General features: G+C 37.7%; 1 protein-coding gene across 3 annotated transcripts in view; it reads left to right on the plus strand.

Annotated features, from left to right (window-relative positions):
- The window catches only part of STAM (signal transducing adaptor molecule), a 78,192-nt gene extending 62,636 nt beyond the window's left edge, over nucleotides 1-15,556 (plus strand). For all 3 annotated transcript variants that reach the window (XM_027073542.2, XM_053225360.1, XM_053225359.1), the window contains one exon: nucleotides 14,236-15,556. In XM_027073542.2, the coding sequence (XP_026929343.1) occupies nucleotides 14,236-14,467 (232 nt within the window). In that variant the 3' untranslated portion in view covers nucleotides 14,468-15,556. The remainder of the gene's footprint in view (nucleotides 1-14,235) is intronic.
- The last annotated feature ends 476 nt before the right edge of the window (nucleotides 15,557-16,032 follow it).

Consider the following 16,032-nt stretch of genomic DNA (forward strand, 5'->3'; position numbering starts at 1 on the left):
GTCCTACTGACTCATTGAACGGCTGTATTCAGGTCTTGGTTCTGTCTTTTTTAAATTTCCTATCATTTTTCTTTTTATCGAAGTAAAATTGTCCGTATAACATTATGTGAAGTTTCAGATATACGTTATAATTGTACATCTGTATGCACTGCCAAGTGATCACCACTAAAAGTCCAGTTACCATCCATCACCCTTCTTCATACATTCCAGCTACCCCGTCACCCCCTTCCTCTCTGGTAAACCACCAGTCTGTTCTCTTTTAAGTTTGGTTTCGTTGTTTGTTTGTTTTTTAGATTCCACCTATGGGTGAAATCATATTGTCTATTTGTCTTTTTCTGACTTATTTCACTTAGCATAACATATTTCTAAGGTCCATGCATGTTGTCTCAAATGGCAAGATTTAATTTTTTTTTTTAGGGCTGTAGTATATGTACACTATACATACTACTACACAGGCACACGCACCCCACGTACATCTTCTTTATCCATTAATTTATCGGTGGACATTTAGGTTATTTCCATTTCTTAGCTATTATGAATAATCCTGCAGTGAACAAAAGGGGGGCTATACCTTTTCGAATCAATGTTTCTGTATTCTTCAGGTAATTACCACATCCAGAAGTGGAAGAGATGGATCATAGAGTAGTTCTGTTCTTAATTTTTTGAGGGATCTCCAAATGTTGGCTGCACCACTTTGCGTTCCCACCAACAGTATGTGATGGTTCCCTTCTTTGTACTGCCTCATCGGCACTTGGTATTTCTTGTCTTTTTTGATAATACCCATTTTAATTGGTGTAAGATAATATCTCATTGTAGTTTTGATTTGTATTTCCATGATAATTACAGATGTTGAGCGTCTTTCCTGTGCCTCTTGGCCATCTTGTATGTCTTCTTTGGAAAAATGTTTATTCATATCACCTGCCCACTTTTTAAATTGGATGGTTTGTATTCTTTGTTGTTGAGTTGTGTGAATTCTTTATGTATTTTGGATAAATCCTTGTCAGATACATGATTTGCAAAAACTTTCTCCCATTCAGTAGGTTGCTTTTCATTTTGATGATGGTATCTTTTGGTGAGGAGAAGCTTTTTATTTTGATATAATTTGTTTATTTTTTTCTTTTGTTTCTCTGTCTTTGGAGTCCGAGCCATACAGATATCGCTAAGACTGATGTCAGGGAGCTTATTACCACTTGTGTTTTCTTCTAGGAAATTTGTGGCATCAAGTTTTACATTCAAGTCTTTAATCCATTTTGTATATATTTTTGTAGTTTTTATTTTTGAGAGAGAGAGAGAGAGAGAGAGAGCAAGGGAGGGGCAAAGAGAGAGAGGGAGACACAGAATCTGAAGCAGGCTCCAGGCTCCGATCTGTCAGCACAAACCCTGACGCGGGGCTCAAACTCACGAACTGTGAGATCATGACCTGAACCGAAGTTGGACACTTAACTGACTGAGCCACCCAGGCACCCTCTTTACTCCATTTTGAATTCATTTTTGTGTATGGTGTAAGCTCGTAGTCCAGTTTCATTCTTTTCTATTTGGCTGTTCAGTATTTCCAAGACCATTTATTAAAGATACAGTCCTTTCTTCATTGCATGTTCTCGGCTCCTCTGTTGTAAAATAATTGTCCATATAGGTGTGGGTGTAACTCTGAGCTCCCAATTCTGTTCCACTGATCAGTGTGTTTCTTTTTATGCTGATACCATACTGTTTTGATTACCATAGCTTTGTAGTATACTTTGAAATCAGGGAGCATGATACCTCCAACTTTGTCATTTCTTCTCAAGATTGCTTTTACTATTTGGGTTTTTTTTTTTTTTTTTTTTTTTTTTTTGGGTTCCATGCAAAATTTAGAACTATTTTTTCTAGTTCTTGGAATTTTGATAGAGATTGCAATGAATCTGTAGATTGATTTGGATAGTATGGAGACTTGAACAGCATTAATTCTTCTATACCATGAGTACAAAATATTTTTCTTTTTTGTGTGTCATCTTCAGTTTTTTTCATTAGTGTCTTACAGTTTTCAGTGTACAGGTCTTTCACTTCCTTCGTTAAATCTATTTCTAGGTGTTTTATTCTTTTTGATGCAGCTGTAAATGGGATCATTTTCTTAGTTCCTCTTTCTAATAAGTCATTATGAGTATATAAGAAATGCTACAATTCTATATATTGATTTTGTGTGTTTATAAAATCTTTGTCAAGTATCTTTACCGAATTCATGTATTCTGACAATTGTTTTGGTGGTGTCTTTTGGCTTATCGCCATGTACTCTCCTGTAATCTGGAAATAGTGACAGTTTTACTTCTTCCTTTCCAGTTTGGATACATTCTCTTCCCCCCTCCTTCCCTCCCTTCCTTCCATCCTTGCTTCTTTTTATTTTTTTGGCCTAATTGCTGTAGCTAGGACTTCTAATATTATGCTTACTAAAAGTGGCAAGAGTGGACATTCTTGTCTTCTTACTGATCTTAGAAGAAAAGCTTTCAGCTCTTTACCATCGAGTATAACGTTAGCTGTGCCTATGTCATTATCTTTTCTTATGTTGACTAATGGTGCCTCTGTACCCGTGGTGCCTCTGTACCTCAACCCTCTGTTGAGGGTTTTTATCAGAAGTAGATGTTAGATTTCGTCAAATGCTTTTTCGGTATCTGTTGAAATATGATCTTTGTCCTTAGTTTTGTTAATGTGGTGTATCACATTGTTTGATTTGTGGATGTTGAGGCATCCTTGCATCCCTGTAATAAATGTCATTTGATATCATAGTGTTTGATCCTCTTAATGTACTGTTGAATTTGATTTGCTAATGTTTTGTTGATTTTTGAATCAATGTTCATCAACGATAGGTTTATAATGACATTTTTTGTGATTTCCACATTTGGTTTTGGTATCAGGGTAAGGCTGGCCTCATGAAATGATTTTGGAATTAGTCTCTCCATTTTTTGGAAGAGTTTGAAAAAGATAGTTATTAAATCTTTGAATATTTGGTAGAATTCACCAGTGAAGCTGTTCAGTCCTGAATTTTGTTCATTGATAGATTTTTGATTACCGATTCAATCTTATAGTAACTGGTCTATTCAGATTTTCTATTTCTCTGTGATTTAGCCTTGGAAGATTGTTTCTAGTAATTTTTCCATTGTTTCTACCTTTTCCAATTTGTTGGCGTATATTTGTAGTAGTTGCTCCTCATCCTTTGTATTTCTGTGGGGTCAGTTAAAACTTTTTTCATTTCTGATTTTGTTTACTAGAACCCTCTCTTTCTCATAAAGGTTTGAGTTTCTTTATCTTTTCAAAGAACCAGGTCTTAGTTTTATTTATGTATGTATGTATTTTATGTGTCTCTGTTATTTACTTCTCTGATTTTATTATCTCCTTATTTTTCTTGACTTTGGGCTTCATTTGTTCTTCTTTTTCCAGGTCCTTTATGTGGAAAGTTAGATTGAGATTTTCTGGTTTCTTGAGGTAGGCCTATATTGCTCTGATCTTCCCTCTTAGAACTACATTTGCTGAATCCTATAGATTGTACTATGTCATATTTCTGTTCATTTGTCTCTAGGTGTTTTGTTTTGTTTTTTATTTCTCTTTCTTTCTTGATTCAGTGGTGTTCAGTAGCGTAGTATTTAATCTCCAAATATTTATAGTTTTCCCAGTTTTCTTCTTGTAATTGATTTCTAGTTTTTATAGCATTGTGGCCATAGTGGATGCGTGATATGATTTCAGTTTTCTTGAATGTATTGAGTCTTATTTTGTAGTGTAACATATGGTCTGTTCTGGAAAATATTCCATGTGCATTTGAGAAGAATGTGTATTCTGTTCCTTTTGCATGGTGTGTTCTATAAATATCTAAGTTCGTCAGGTCTAATGTGTTGTTTAAGGCTGATGTTTTTTATTGATTTTCTGTTGGGATGATCTATCCATTGATGTAAGTAGGGTGTTAAAGTCCCTTACTATCACTGTATTACTGTCCATTCCTGTCTTTTGGTCTGTTAATGTTTACTTTATCTATCTTGTTGCTTCTATGTTAGATGCATATATATTTTTAAACGTTATGTGTTTTTGGGATTGGACCTTTTTATCATTGTGTAATGCTCTTTGTCTGTTATTACAGTCTTTTAAGGTCTGTTTTGTCTAATGTGAGTACAGCTACTTCAGCTTTATTTTTGTTTCCATTTGCATGGAATATCTTTCTCTAGCCCATCACTTTCAGTCTGTTTCTGGACTTGCTTCTGAAGTAAGTCTTCTGTAGGCTGCATATAGATGGGTCATTTTTTTAAGTCTATTCATTTATTTCATCTTTTTTTCATTAGAGAGTTTAGTCCATTTACATTTAATTATTGATAGGTATATATTTACTACTATTTTGTTAATTGTTTTCAAAGCTCTTTTCTGTTCCTTTTCTTTGTCTACTCTCTTGTGGTTTGATGGCTTTCTTCATTGTATGTTTAGATTTTTTTTTACATTTTCTCTTGTGTACTTATTAGAAGTTTTTGCTTTGTGGTTACCATGACATTCACATATAACTTACTATGTATATAACAGTCCGTTTTGAGTTGATAGTAACTTAAATTTGAACACATTCCAAAACTTTACATTTTTCCCACTACCCCCAGTTTTTATATTTTTGATGTGTCATTTTGCACTTTTATTTTAGCATCCCTTAACTAATTATTGCATTTTAATTAATTTTATTTTTTTTTGTTTTTAATCTTCATACTTGCTTTATAAGTGAGTGATCTACCTTTACTATGTTTTTACCTTTCCCAATGAGATTTTTGCTTTTGTATGTTTTCTTATTATTAATTGGTGCCATTTCTTTGCATGTTAAAGTCATCCCTTTAGCATTTCTTGAAAAGCCAGGTTTAGTGGTGATTAACTCCTTTAGCATTTGTTTATCTGGAACACTCTTAATCTCTCCTTCAATTTTCAGTGATGATCTTGCTTGATGATTCTTTGTTGGAGGTTTTTTCTTTTAGCACTATAAATACTGTCTTCTGACCTTCAGTTTCTACAGAAAAATCTGCTGATAGCCTTATGGGGTTTTTCTTGTATGTAATAAGTTGTTTTTCTCTTACTGCTTTTAAGATTTTCTCTTTAACTTTCACTGTTGTAGTTATAATGTGTCCTGGTGTAGATCTTTTGGGTTCATGTCTTTTGAAGCTCTCTGAGCTTCCTGGACCTGTATGTTCATTTCATTCTCCAGATAAGGGCAAATTTTCAGCTATTACTTCTTCAGAGTAAGTTTTTTGGTCTTTTCTTTCTATCTTCTCCTTCTGGGACCCTGTAATGGGAATGCTGTTCTGCTTGATATTTTATTAAAGGTCTTCATTTGTTTCATTTATTTTTTCTTTTTTTCTTTTCTGTTCCTTCTGGATGAGTGCTGTTGCTTTGAATTCCAGTTTGCTGATCAAACTTTGGATTCATCCAGCCTGCTGTTGTACCTGCCTTGTATATCTTCCAGTTCACTTATTGTATTTTTCAGTTGTATAACTTTTGTTGGGTACTTTCTTATATTTTCTCTCTCTTTGTTCAAGATAAAACTGTTCATCCATTTTTCTTCAAAGTGTGATCAGCTTCTGAGCTTCTTTATGATCATTACTTTGAACTCTATGAGGTTGCTTGTAACAGTTTTATTAATGTCTTTTTCTGATTTTTTTTCTTGTTCTTTCATTGGAACATACTCGTCTGTTTCTTCATTTTGCCTGACTTTCCGTGTTTGTTTCTTTGTGTTAGGTAGATTAACTACCTCTCTGTCTTGAAGGAGTGGCCTTGTGTGGAGCACAAGAAGCATAATCCCTTCTGAGCAGAGCTTGGTGCTCACAGGGTGTCCCCTGTGTGGATTGTGCATGCTTGTCTGCTGTGTCAGGGCCCAGTCTGTGGTGTGGGAGTGGGTAGGGCTGGTGCCTGATTGGGCCGTGACTCACAGATGTGCTGCGACATGGCGGCAGGCATGGCTCTTGCCCTCACCTGACCATTTCTCATGGCTGTGCTGGGTGTGGGCAAAGTTCTTCACTGTGGCTCTAGCTAGCAGTAGGCTAGATAGCTCCAGAATGGTAGTTGTAACCCTGACATTCTCAGGGTAGGGTGAGGTCACCAATATGGCTCCTACCAGTTTCTCTGTCCCTGGAGAAAGTCCCAACAGTTTCCTGCCTCTCTGGTGGGCACTTCAAGATTAGTAAATATTTCTTGTTTACATAGAGTCCAGGCGCTTTTCAAACTGTTGTTTTAGTGTTGGGTTTTGAGTGAGTCTCCATCTCTAGCTCTTCCAAGAACAAGTTCCCTGAAGTCTGTGGCTTTCCTTGATTAAATCACCATTGTTTTTCCAAAACCCAGCATATTTGGAGCTCTTCTCATGCAGGATCTGAAGGTTGGGGTGCCTGAGCACAGACCCCTCACTATCCAGGGAAAATGTGTGTATATTTGAGATCTCTCCCAGTTGTAGATCACAGTGCCTGGGATGGGGTTCTTTGTCCAGATGGTATCTCTGCCTCTCCTGCCTATCTCAGTGGTATCCTTTTTGTCCTTTGTTGCAGAGGCTTTATCCAGTTTTCTGGTCTTTTTCAGAGTAAATTATTTCATGGGTTTCATCTTAAACCCAGCCCATAATTTGGTTTTGTTTTTATTTGAGTATGTGATGATACTTGCCAAGGACTTTAATGAAACTTAAATTCGGTAACTATAATTTATTATCTTCCACAAATTTCATATGAAATCTAAATGTTTTTATCATTACTGTTATAGAATTTATAGTTCTGGGATGTGTCTTAAGACAAATATTTCCTTCTTTTTGCCCTACATTGGAATTTAGTATATATCACGGCAAGATAAACCATTTGAAAGGAGAGATACAAGAAGCTATATGCCTCTATGGTTTATGCATCAAGTAGCTGAATATGAAAAGACAGGCCCATGTTTTGGCTATTTATTTCTAATGCCTATTCACGTAGTTAAATGATTATATATGATGAGATTTATAATGATATGTTTTTGCTGCTTCAATGGGAACCTAAACTGAAGTCTTTCTTTTAAAGTGAATAAAAGATAGGCAGTAAGAGTTCAGCAGTGTGTCATTCTAGAAGTCACGATATTCTTCTGACTCACAGCTGAAGTTTCTTGTTGGCACAGGCACAATTTGTAGAAACCTTTCCATTAGTGTTGGAAGTTTCCCAGGAATGCTGCTCTACTAACATCACTGTGTTATTCATTCTCAAGAGTCATGCAGGGGATGCTTAGGGATCTTCACATGTCATTTTGTGAGCACATCTAGTATTCTGAAGTGACCATAAGAAAATGGGTAATGGGGAGGCCTATTATAGCCATTAAAAAAAAGGAATTTACTACTGGGTAATATAGGTTAGGAAAAAAATGTTATGTGTAGCTCTTTCTGTTCTAAGACTTTTTTTTTTTTTTTTTTAAAGTTGAGATTGGAGGAATATGAATACCCTTAGGTGGGACATAAGCAAATTGGTAGTGAGCAGCTGTTCTTGGAAGAGTAACATCCTTTTTTTTAAAAAACTAGATACAAGGTAGGTAGGTATTGTTGAGAATGTACATAAGGTAACTAGGAACTTCTTCGATACTTTACTATGGAGCCAGAAGTGCTGCCTCTTTTCCAGCTAGTCCTCTGTTACTGTGTCACATACTGCTCTAGCAACCTTGTTACTAGAGATTGCTTGGGAACAGTTCTTAGGTCAGGGCCTGGAGAAATTGTCCTTGTAAATGAACTAATCTGTTGGTAGGTGCTTGAACTTACATTGTGCTTTAGAGCTGCAGTGTCTTGTTGACTTTTGTCCTCTGTTGCTGTGTCTCCTTCTGCAGTCAGGTCATGGAAATCCCTGGTGCAGGTCCTTCTCTGTAGTCTGGGCCTCATCTTCTGATACATTGTGGCTGTTAATATCATCTCTCAAGAGATACATGCACATTTCAGTAGGTGCTTTTTGTAGAACATTTCCTTAAAATATTTAGCCCTTTTTAAAAACCTGGCTAATTCTGTTTATTCTTTAGTTCTTAGAACTTTGTCTTTACTAGACCACCTGTTTTGCCTTCCCTCCTCTCCAGCACTGTTCCTCTTCTGTTGCTGTCACAGGACCCCAGCACACGGTGTACTGTTTTACTGTCACTTTTTAATTTGCTTATATCCCTAAACTATATCCCTAAACTATAAACTTGCTTATATCCCTAAGCTAAACTATTGAATATGGAGAGCTGGAGCTAAGTCTCTTTCACTTTTTTTTTTTTTTGTAATGTTTTAATAGGGGGCAGGTGGAGATCGAGAGCAGGGGAGGGGCAGAGAGTGGGAGACAGAGAATCCCAAGTAGGCTCTGCACTGTTAGCACAGAACCCAAATGCAAGTCTTGAACTCATGAACTGTGGAATCATGACCTGAGCCGAAATCAAGAGTAGGACGCTTAACTGACTGAGCCACCCAGGCCCCTCTTTCACCTTTGTATGCATACTGTGCAGCCCAGAGTTTTACACCTGGTAGGAACTTGGTAAATATTTGATAAATATTTAGCGTTGATGGGAATTTCAGGTGCTGTGTTAGGGCCAATGAGATAAATTTTTTAATTTCTTGCAAAGGCTTCACAAAGGTACATACACATATATACACCCATGTATACCATATATTTATAAATAGGTAAGAAAATTTGTGGGGTGCCTGGGTGGCTCAGTTGGTTAAGCATCTGACTTCAGCTCAGGTCTTGATCTTGCAGTTTGTGAGTTCAAGCCCTGCGTTGGGCTGTGCGCTGACAGCTTGGAGCCCGAGGCAGCTTCTGATGCTGTGTCTCCCTCTCCCTTTCTGCCCCTCCACCGCTCATGCTCGCTCGCTCTCTCTCTCTCTCTCTCTCTCTCTCTCTCTCAAAAATAAATAAACATTAAAAAAAACTTTAAGAAAACTTGTGTTGTGTGTTTAAATGAGGAAATTGATGACAAAGTAAATGTAGGATAACAAAATTGGGAAGAGCAAGAATTGGGATTGGAAGTACACCTGATAGAGGTGTACTGCTTTGTCATTACGAGTCATGGTCCATGAGCAATTATTTTGTCTTCTTTTTTTTGGTGGACAGGTTTTTAAGTGTCCCTCAGTTCATACCTAAAGGCAGTTTCTTATTCTTTTACATACACTTTTGGTTCGTGGACCATCACTTGTCCAGATCTCTGTCATCCTAGGACGATCTTACTGGTAATTGGGTAAGGTAGTACTGATGCACTTTCCTAAACCACAGGATTATTAGCTAGAACTACCATGTTGTACATTAGATGACAGCTTGTTCAATCTTACAACTGAAAGTATATACCCTTCATTCAGGATTCCCTCATTTTCCTCAACTCCCAAGCCTTAGTAACCACACCTGTCCTCTGAGATTGACTCTTTTGATTTCTACATATAAGTGAAATAATATGGTATTTGTCTTTCTGTGTTTTATTTCACTTAGCATAATGTCTTCAGGTCTCATCCAAGTTGTCACAAATGGCTGAATTTCCTTCTTTCTTGGGCCTGAATAGTATTCCATTTGTGTGTACGTGTGCGTGTGTGCGTGCACGCACATGCGTGTGTATAAACCCCATATCTGTATCCATTCATCCACTGATGGACACTTAGGTTGTTTCCATACCTTGGCTACTGTGAGTAATGCTGCAGGGTAGGTGGGAGTGCAGATGTCTCTGTGAGGTCCCGACTTCAGTTTCTTTAGATATATATCCAGAAATGAGATTGCTGGGTCATATGGTAGTTCCATTTTTCATTTTGGGAGGAACCTTCATACTGTTTTCCAGAGTGGCTGTACCAGTTTACATACCCAACAACACTGCACAAGGATTCCCTTTTCTCCACCTTCTTGCTAATACTTATCTTCTTTTTAATGATCGCCCTTTTAACATGTGTGAGGCAGTATCTTATTATAGTTTTCATTACCATTTCTCTGATGATTAGTGACATTGAGCACTTTTCATGTACGTATTGATCATTTTATGTTTTCTTTGGAAACTGTATATTCAGTTCCTCTGCCCATTTTCTAATTGGGCTGTTAGGGTTTTTTGTTTTTTTCTTCTTTTTTTTTTGCTGTTGAGTTATAGGAGTTCTTTATATATTGTGGGTATTAACCCCTTATTAGATAGTGATTTAAAACATTTTTTCCCATTCTGTATGTTGCCTTTTCATTTTGTTGATTGGTTTTTTTTTTTGCTGCACTTTGTAATTTGATGTAGTCCCACTTGTTGATTTTTATTTTTGTTGCCTACACTTTTGTTATCATCCAAGAAATTGCTGCCAAGACCACTGTCAAAGAGCTTTTTCTCTGTTTTATTCTAGGAGTTTCAAGTCTTTTTTTTGTTTGTTTTTTAATGTCTATTTATTTTTGAGACAGAGAGAGAGACAGAGTGCGAGCAGGGGAAGGGCAGAGAGAGAGGGAGATAGAGAATCGGAAGCAGGCTCCCTGCTCTGAGCTGTCAGCACAGAGCCCGATGTGGGGCTCAAACTCACAGACCACGAGATCATGACCTGAGCCAAAGTCAGCTGCTTAGCTGACTGAGCCACACAGGCACCCCTAGGAGTTTCAGGGCTTAAATACAAATCTTTAATCTGTTTCAAGTTCATTTTTATGAATGGTATAAGACAGAGGTGCAATTTCATTTTTCTGCATGTGGTTATCCAACTCTCCCAACACCATTTATGAGGGAGGCTATCCTTTTTTTATTGAACATTCTTGACTCCCTGGTCAAATGTTAGGTGACCATTGATTTTAGTTTCTTAGCCTCAAGGTGCTTACTGGTTATTAGAGGCAAACACATACAGATTATGTAACGATCACATAAATTACAAATAGAGGTACTTGCAGGGTGCTTTAGGAGCCTTGTGGTTCGGGGAATGTTTACAAGAAAATATGCTCAAGCTTGTTATTCTTAGCCTGGAGGAAAAAAGTAAGAAAGATTTTCTGTCATGAGCAAAGACTTTGGTAGTATGAAATGGCTTGGTATCCATGGAAGGAGTAAACCAAGGAGTTATAAAAACGTGTGGTACATTTTAAGCATTATCAAATAGTACAGTTTTACTAAAGGATTCAACTCTGGTCGGACAGGGGAGAGATAGGCTTGGAGTTACTGACAAGGACAGTGAATGGTCCTAGATATGTTAAGGAGGTTGGGTCCTGTGTGGGAAAGCTCGTTAAACGGCTTCAAGTGGCAATAATATAGATGAATTCTTAGGGGCTAGGTAAGAAGCTGGGTGACTGTATATATTAGACAAAAAATGATTGTCTAAAGGATAAAATGATAAGAGATGGGGAAAGTTATTTAGGAGATTGACAAATGATTGCATATGGGTGACAAGGTAGGGAGCTAGGGCAGAGCAGTGATATGAAAGGGAAGTATTGGGTGAATTGCTGGGATCTGCCCTTGGGTGGATGGTGGAACTGTAAATTGAGGTAAAGAATATAATACAAAGCAGGAATGATTACAGTAATAGCTGGCATTTATGGGGAGTTTCAGTAAGTACCAGGCACTGTACTTTGTGCTTTACATGTGTTAACTATTTACTCTAATAACCTATGAAGAAGGTACACTGTCACCCCTCTTTTATAGATGAGGAGACTGAGGCATGGTGGGTAAGACTAAGGTCCCACTTAGATAGGACACAAAACCAGGCATTTTGGCTCCAGAGCTTACCGCTTCGTCTCAACATTTTATCGTACAGGTATTGTGACCCTTACTAATATAAGTAATGACATCAGATCTGACTTCTTCCAGTACTTTATATCTCACAACACAACACATAGATGATAAAGGTTAATGCCTTTAATCATTACTTGAGTGGTTACATTAGTTGGTGGAACGTGGCAGTAAGCGGATTATCTATGATCATAATGAATTGGTTTAATTTGTGCCAAGTACAAGAGCATTGAATTTACAAATGACTGATTTGTAAACAGTGTAACGATTGAAAAGTTTAGAAATAGGCAACATTTTGAAAATTTTGGGCAGTTGCCCAGTGCATAGATTGTTTTACATTTTTCATAGAAAGGGTGGGGGAAGAAATCTCAGTATTAAAGCCCTGAGTATTTCTCTTTGTATAGCTAACCTAGTGCCTTGCACATAGTTGAAACTCAGATAGCAGGTTGGGAACGGGGAGAGAGGAAGCAGAGGCAGCAAACAGTTTGAAGGAATGTTTTGGTGGATTAGGAGCCACGCACAGTGGAGGGTGCCTTGGATGGGAGCACTGACCCTGATCGTTTTCAGCGAGACGGAAGGCTGAATCTGACAGTGGCATGGTACCGATACTAACTGTGGTCAGGGTAGATCGAAGGCTTCTTTCAGTGCTCCTATATTTCCAGGGAAGTAAGGGAAACAAGGGTATTAAGCTTTCATCTCCCCCACTGCACTGGAACTACTCTTGTCAAGCACTGGTGATTTCTCTATTGTCAGATCCAGTGGTCCCGTCCTTTTTGAAATACTGTCTCCACTTGGCCAGGACCATTCTCTCTTCGTTTTCCTTCCACCTTATTGCCACTCCTCAGTCTTCTTTGCCTAGTGCCTCTTTATCTTTCTTGTTTCTAGGTCTAGGGTTCAAATAAGAAGTATTCACTTAAGTGTTGAGTGAATGATTTATTTCTCAGTAGTCACTCCCCAGGGGATCTCATTCAGGCCTGTGATTCTGAACACGCTGTGTATGCCAATAACTGTTTGATGTATTTCTAGTCCTGACCTCTCATTGGACTCCAGACCCGTCTGTTATCTTTTGTGAATCTTCTAGGTCTCTCACTTGATGTGTTTACAACTGTACTTTGATTCTCCCTCCCCAAATCTACTGTGATGCTTATCTGTAGTCTTCCTTTCAGTGAGCGGCCACTCTACCAGGTACTCCATTCTAAAACCTCAGGCATTCTTGACCACTTCCCATTAGCAAACGTTGATGGCACTACCTTCAAAATCTGCCCTTTCCTCCCCTCTTGACCATGTCCACCATGGCTCTAGCTGACTGTCATCTCTCACGTGGACAGCCTCCTTTCAGGTATCCTTGTATCTATCATTGGCGCAAAGTGAGTCTGTTAAAACCTAAGTCAAATTACATCACTCTTCTGTCCAAACCAACCAGTCCGTGTCTTCATCTCACTCAAACAGAATCCTTGCTGTGGTCTCTAAGGCACTATGTATTCAAAGGCTGTCCTCGCCCTTCCTTCTGCCACTTAATGTTATACTGTTCTCCCCTTTGCTCACTCTGCCTCCATCATGGCCTCCTCTCTGTTCCTTGAACATGGCTGGCATTTTTCTCTTCTCTAAGGCTTCTGTATTTGCTCTTCACTTTGCCTGGTACACTTTTCCCCTCCTAGATAATCAGTATGACTCCCTCTCCCACTTTTTTCAGCTCTCTTTTTATTTTTTTTTAATTTATTTTAATTTATTATTTGTTTTTTTTTTAATTTTTTTATATGAAATTTATTGTCAAATTGGTTTCTATACAACACCCAGGGCTCATCCCAACAGGTGCCCTCCTCAGTGCCCATCACCCACTTTCCCCTCCCCCCACCCCCCATCAACCCTCACTTTGTTTTCAGTATTTAAGAGTCTCTTATGGTTTGCCTCCTTACCTCTCTGTAACTTTTTTTCCCCCTTCCGCTCCCCACTGGTCTCCTGTTGAGTTTCTCAGGATCCATATATGAGTGAAAACATATGGTATCTGTCTTTCTCTGTATGGCTTATGTCACTTAGCTTAACACTCTCCAGTTCCATCCACGTTGCTACAAATGGCCAGATTTCATTCTTTCTCATTGCCAAGTAGTATTCCATTGTATATGTAAACCGCGTCTTCTTTATCCATTCATCAGTTGATGGACATTTAGGCTCTTTCCATAATTTGGCTGTCTTTTTAAACGTTGCCTTCCCCTACCACTCTTCTAGACTGGAATCTCTTGTCCCAGGTACCCTTGGTCCTCCTACTTTGCTTTATTTTTCTTCATACCCATTATTACCACTTGACATATTATAAATTTATTACCTTTTTTCTCCTACTAGAATTTAAGCTTCATGATGAGCTCCAAGCTCTTTTTCCTTCTTTCTTTATGATATCCCAGTGCCTAAAATAACAGTGTTTGGCTCTTAGAGGTGTTTAATAAATATTTATGGAATGGATTGATTGATTGAGTGAATGAATGAATGAATGAAAGTTTAATGAATAGCTTTCCTGTTTATCTCTATCTACATGGCTGTGTAAGTCAGTATTGATCTAATCGAGTGTTTTTTCCCCCTCCACAGCACAATGGTCAGTTCTGTTCAAGGAAATACATACCCCACCCAGGCTTCAGTATATAGTCCTCCTCCTGCCGCTGCTGCTGCTACTGCCGATGTCACTATATACCAGAATGCAGGAACTAATATGTCCCAGGTGCCAAACTATAATTTAACATCATCATCGTTGCCTCAACCCGGAGGCAGTCAACAGCCACCTCAGCCACAGCAACCATATTCTCAGAAGGCTCTGCTATAGGACTTGGGATTCCTCTTTGTGGCAAATACCTGCTAAAAGCCGCTGACAATGTTATGAGATTCTTTAATATCTTAAGGTTTGTTTATCCTCAGCTTATAGGAATCTATCTTGGTCTACAAGTTCCAATATTCAAGAAGGTAGAACTCTCTTCAATTTGCACTGACTTTTTAGAGGTTCTCCCTTCCCCCGCCCCCTAGAGGAATGAAACTACTTACAACATTTAATTCCTTTCATAATATGAAAGAATTGATACAAGATTATTTGTCTCATGAAATTACCTGGTCTGCAAAAAGTCAAACTTAAAAACACTGTTGTGGCAAACGTTATGTACATATACTGCTGTGTGACTTCATTAGTGGCCATTTTGAATCACAATGGTGATCATGTGAATATATTTAACACTGTTAAATTAATTTACATTGCTATTTTATTTTAATCATGAACAACTACCATGTTTCATAATGTTTTGTGTAAATTTAAGGTAATTACACTATCCCTTTAAACTGCAAGAGAACAAAGCTGTAGCATATTTACGTGAAGGCATTATGCTGTCCATGTTCCAGTTTCACATTAAACTGAACCTTCCTTTGACTACTTGTGAGCTAAACATACGTATTTTACGTCTTTCTGTAGCCTCTGTGTACTACTAGCTGTCATCACACCAGCGTACAGGAGCTAAATTTTTGGTGCAATTATAGCAAATGATGTTCCCTTTTACACTTTGACATTTCGGCATGACATTTCAGGATATTGTGGGACCATGAGACAAAATTAAGTAGGATCACATTCTTTATATCTTATTTTTAAAGGAATAATGTTGGTTTACTTTTTCCTAGTTGAAGATAGAAATTAGATTTCTGAGCTGTATACTGTGTTTCTTGGTGGCAGTGACACCAAAGATAGAGGCAATGGATAGAAATTTTTAAACTGGAAAGAAAACATGAATTACACTACATTTTCAAAGTCTCTTGTAATTATTTAGGATATAAACAAAATTTGACTCATCTGTCTTTTCCCACTAGTAGTCTTTTAAATATGTCTTTAACACATTGTATCCTTTAATTGTTCATTAAAATGGATATAAGTAGATGTTTCAAAGTCTTCTATATTCCTGGTTTTGCTTCATAGTTTGTATATTTATTCTTCTCTTTCAGACTGGACTTTTGGGGCTCTTCTCTCGTAAAGTTCTAATGGGATTATTTTGGCTTCCTATTCAGGAGTATTTGTGAGCAAAGGCTTTCCTTTTGATCTGTATGAAATACGTTTTCCACCGACATTTTAATCTTAAATATTTATCATTTCCGTAGTTGTGCTATACTGTTATTTAACACTGTGTAAACAACTGAAAAATTGAGTTCAGGATTGTATTAAATGAATTGACCTAACATGCTTCATACCATAAGTGAAAATTTAATGTGTATTTTCGAAGATCACAGTCAGGTAGCTTGTTCCTTTCCTTTTTGACAAACGATCCCATCTGTGGCAAGTAATCTCAATGGTGACTCATGTTGGAGGTTCACGTTTACAGCATCATCTTCACCTCCAATATGTCATCCTAGTGGTTT

Source organism: Acinonyx jubatus, chromosome B4 (assembly GCF_027475565.1).
Source record: "Acinonyx jubatus isolate Ajub_Pintada_27869175 chromosome B4, VMU_Ajub_asm_v1.0, whole genome shotgun sequence".
NCBI lineage: Eukaryota > Metazoa > Chordata > Mammalia > Carnivora > Felidae > Acinonyx > Acinonyx jubatus.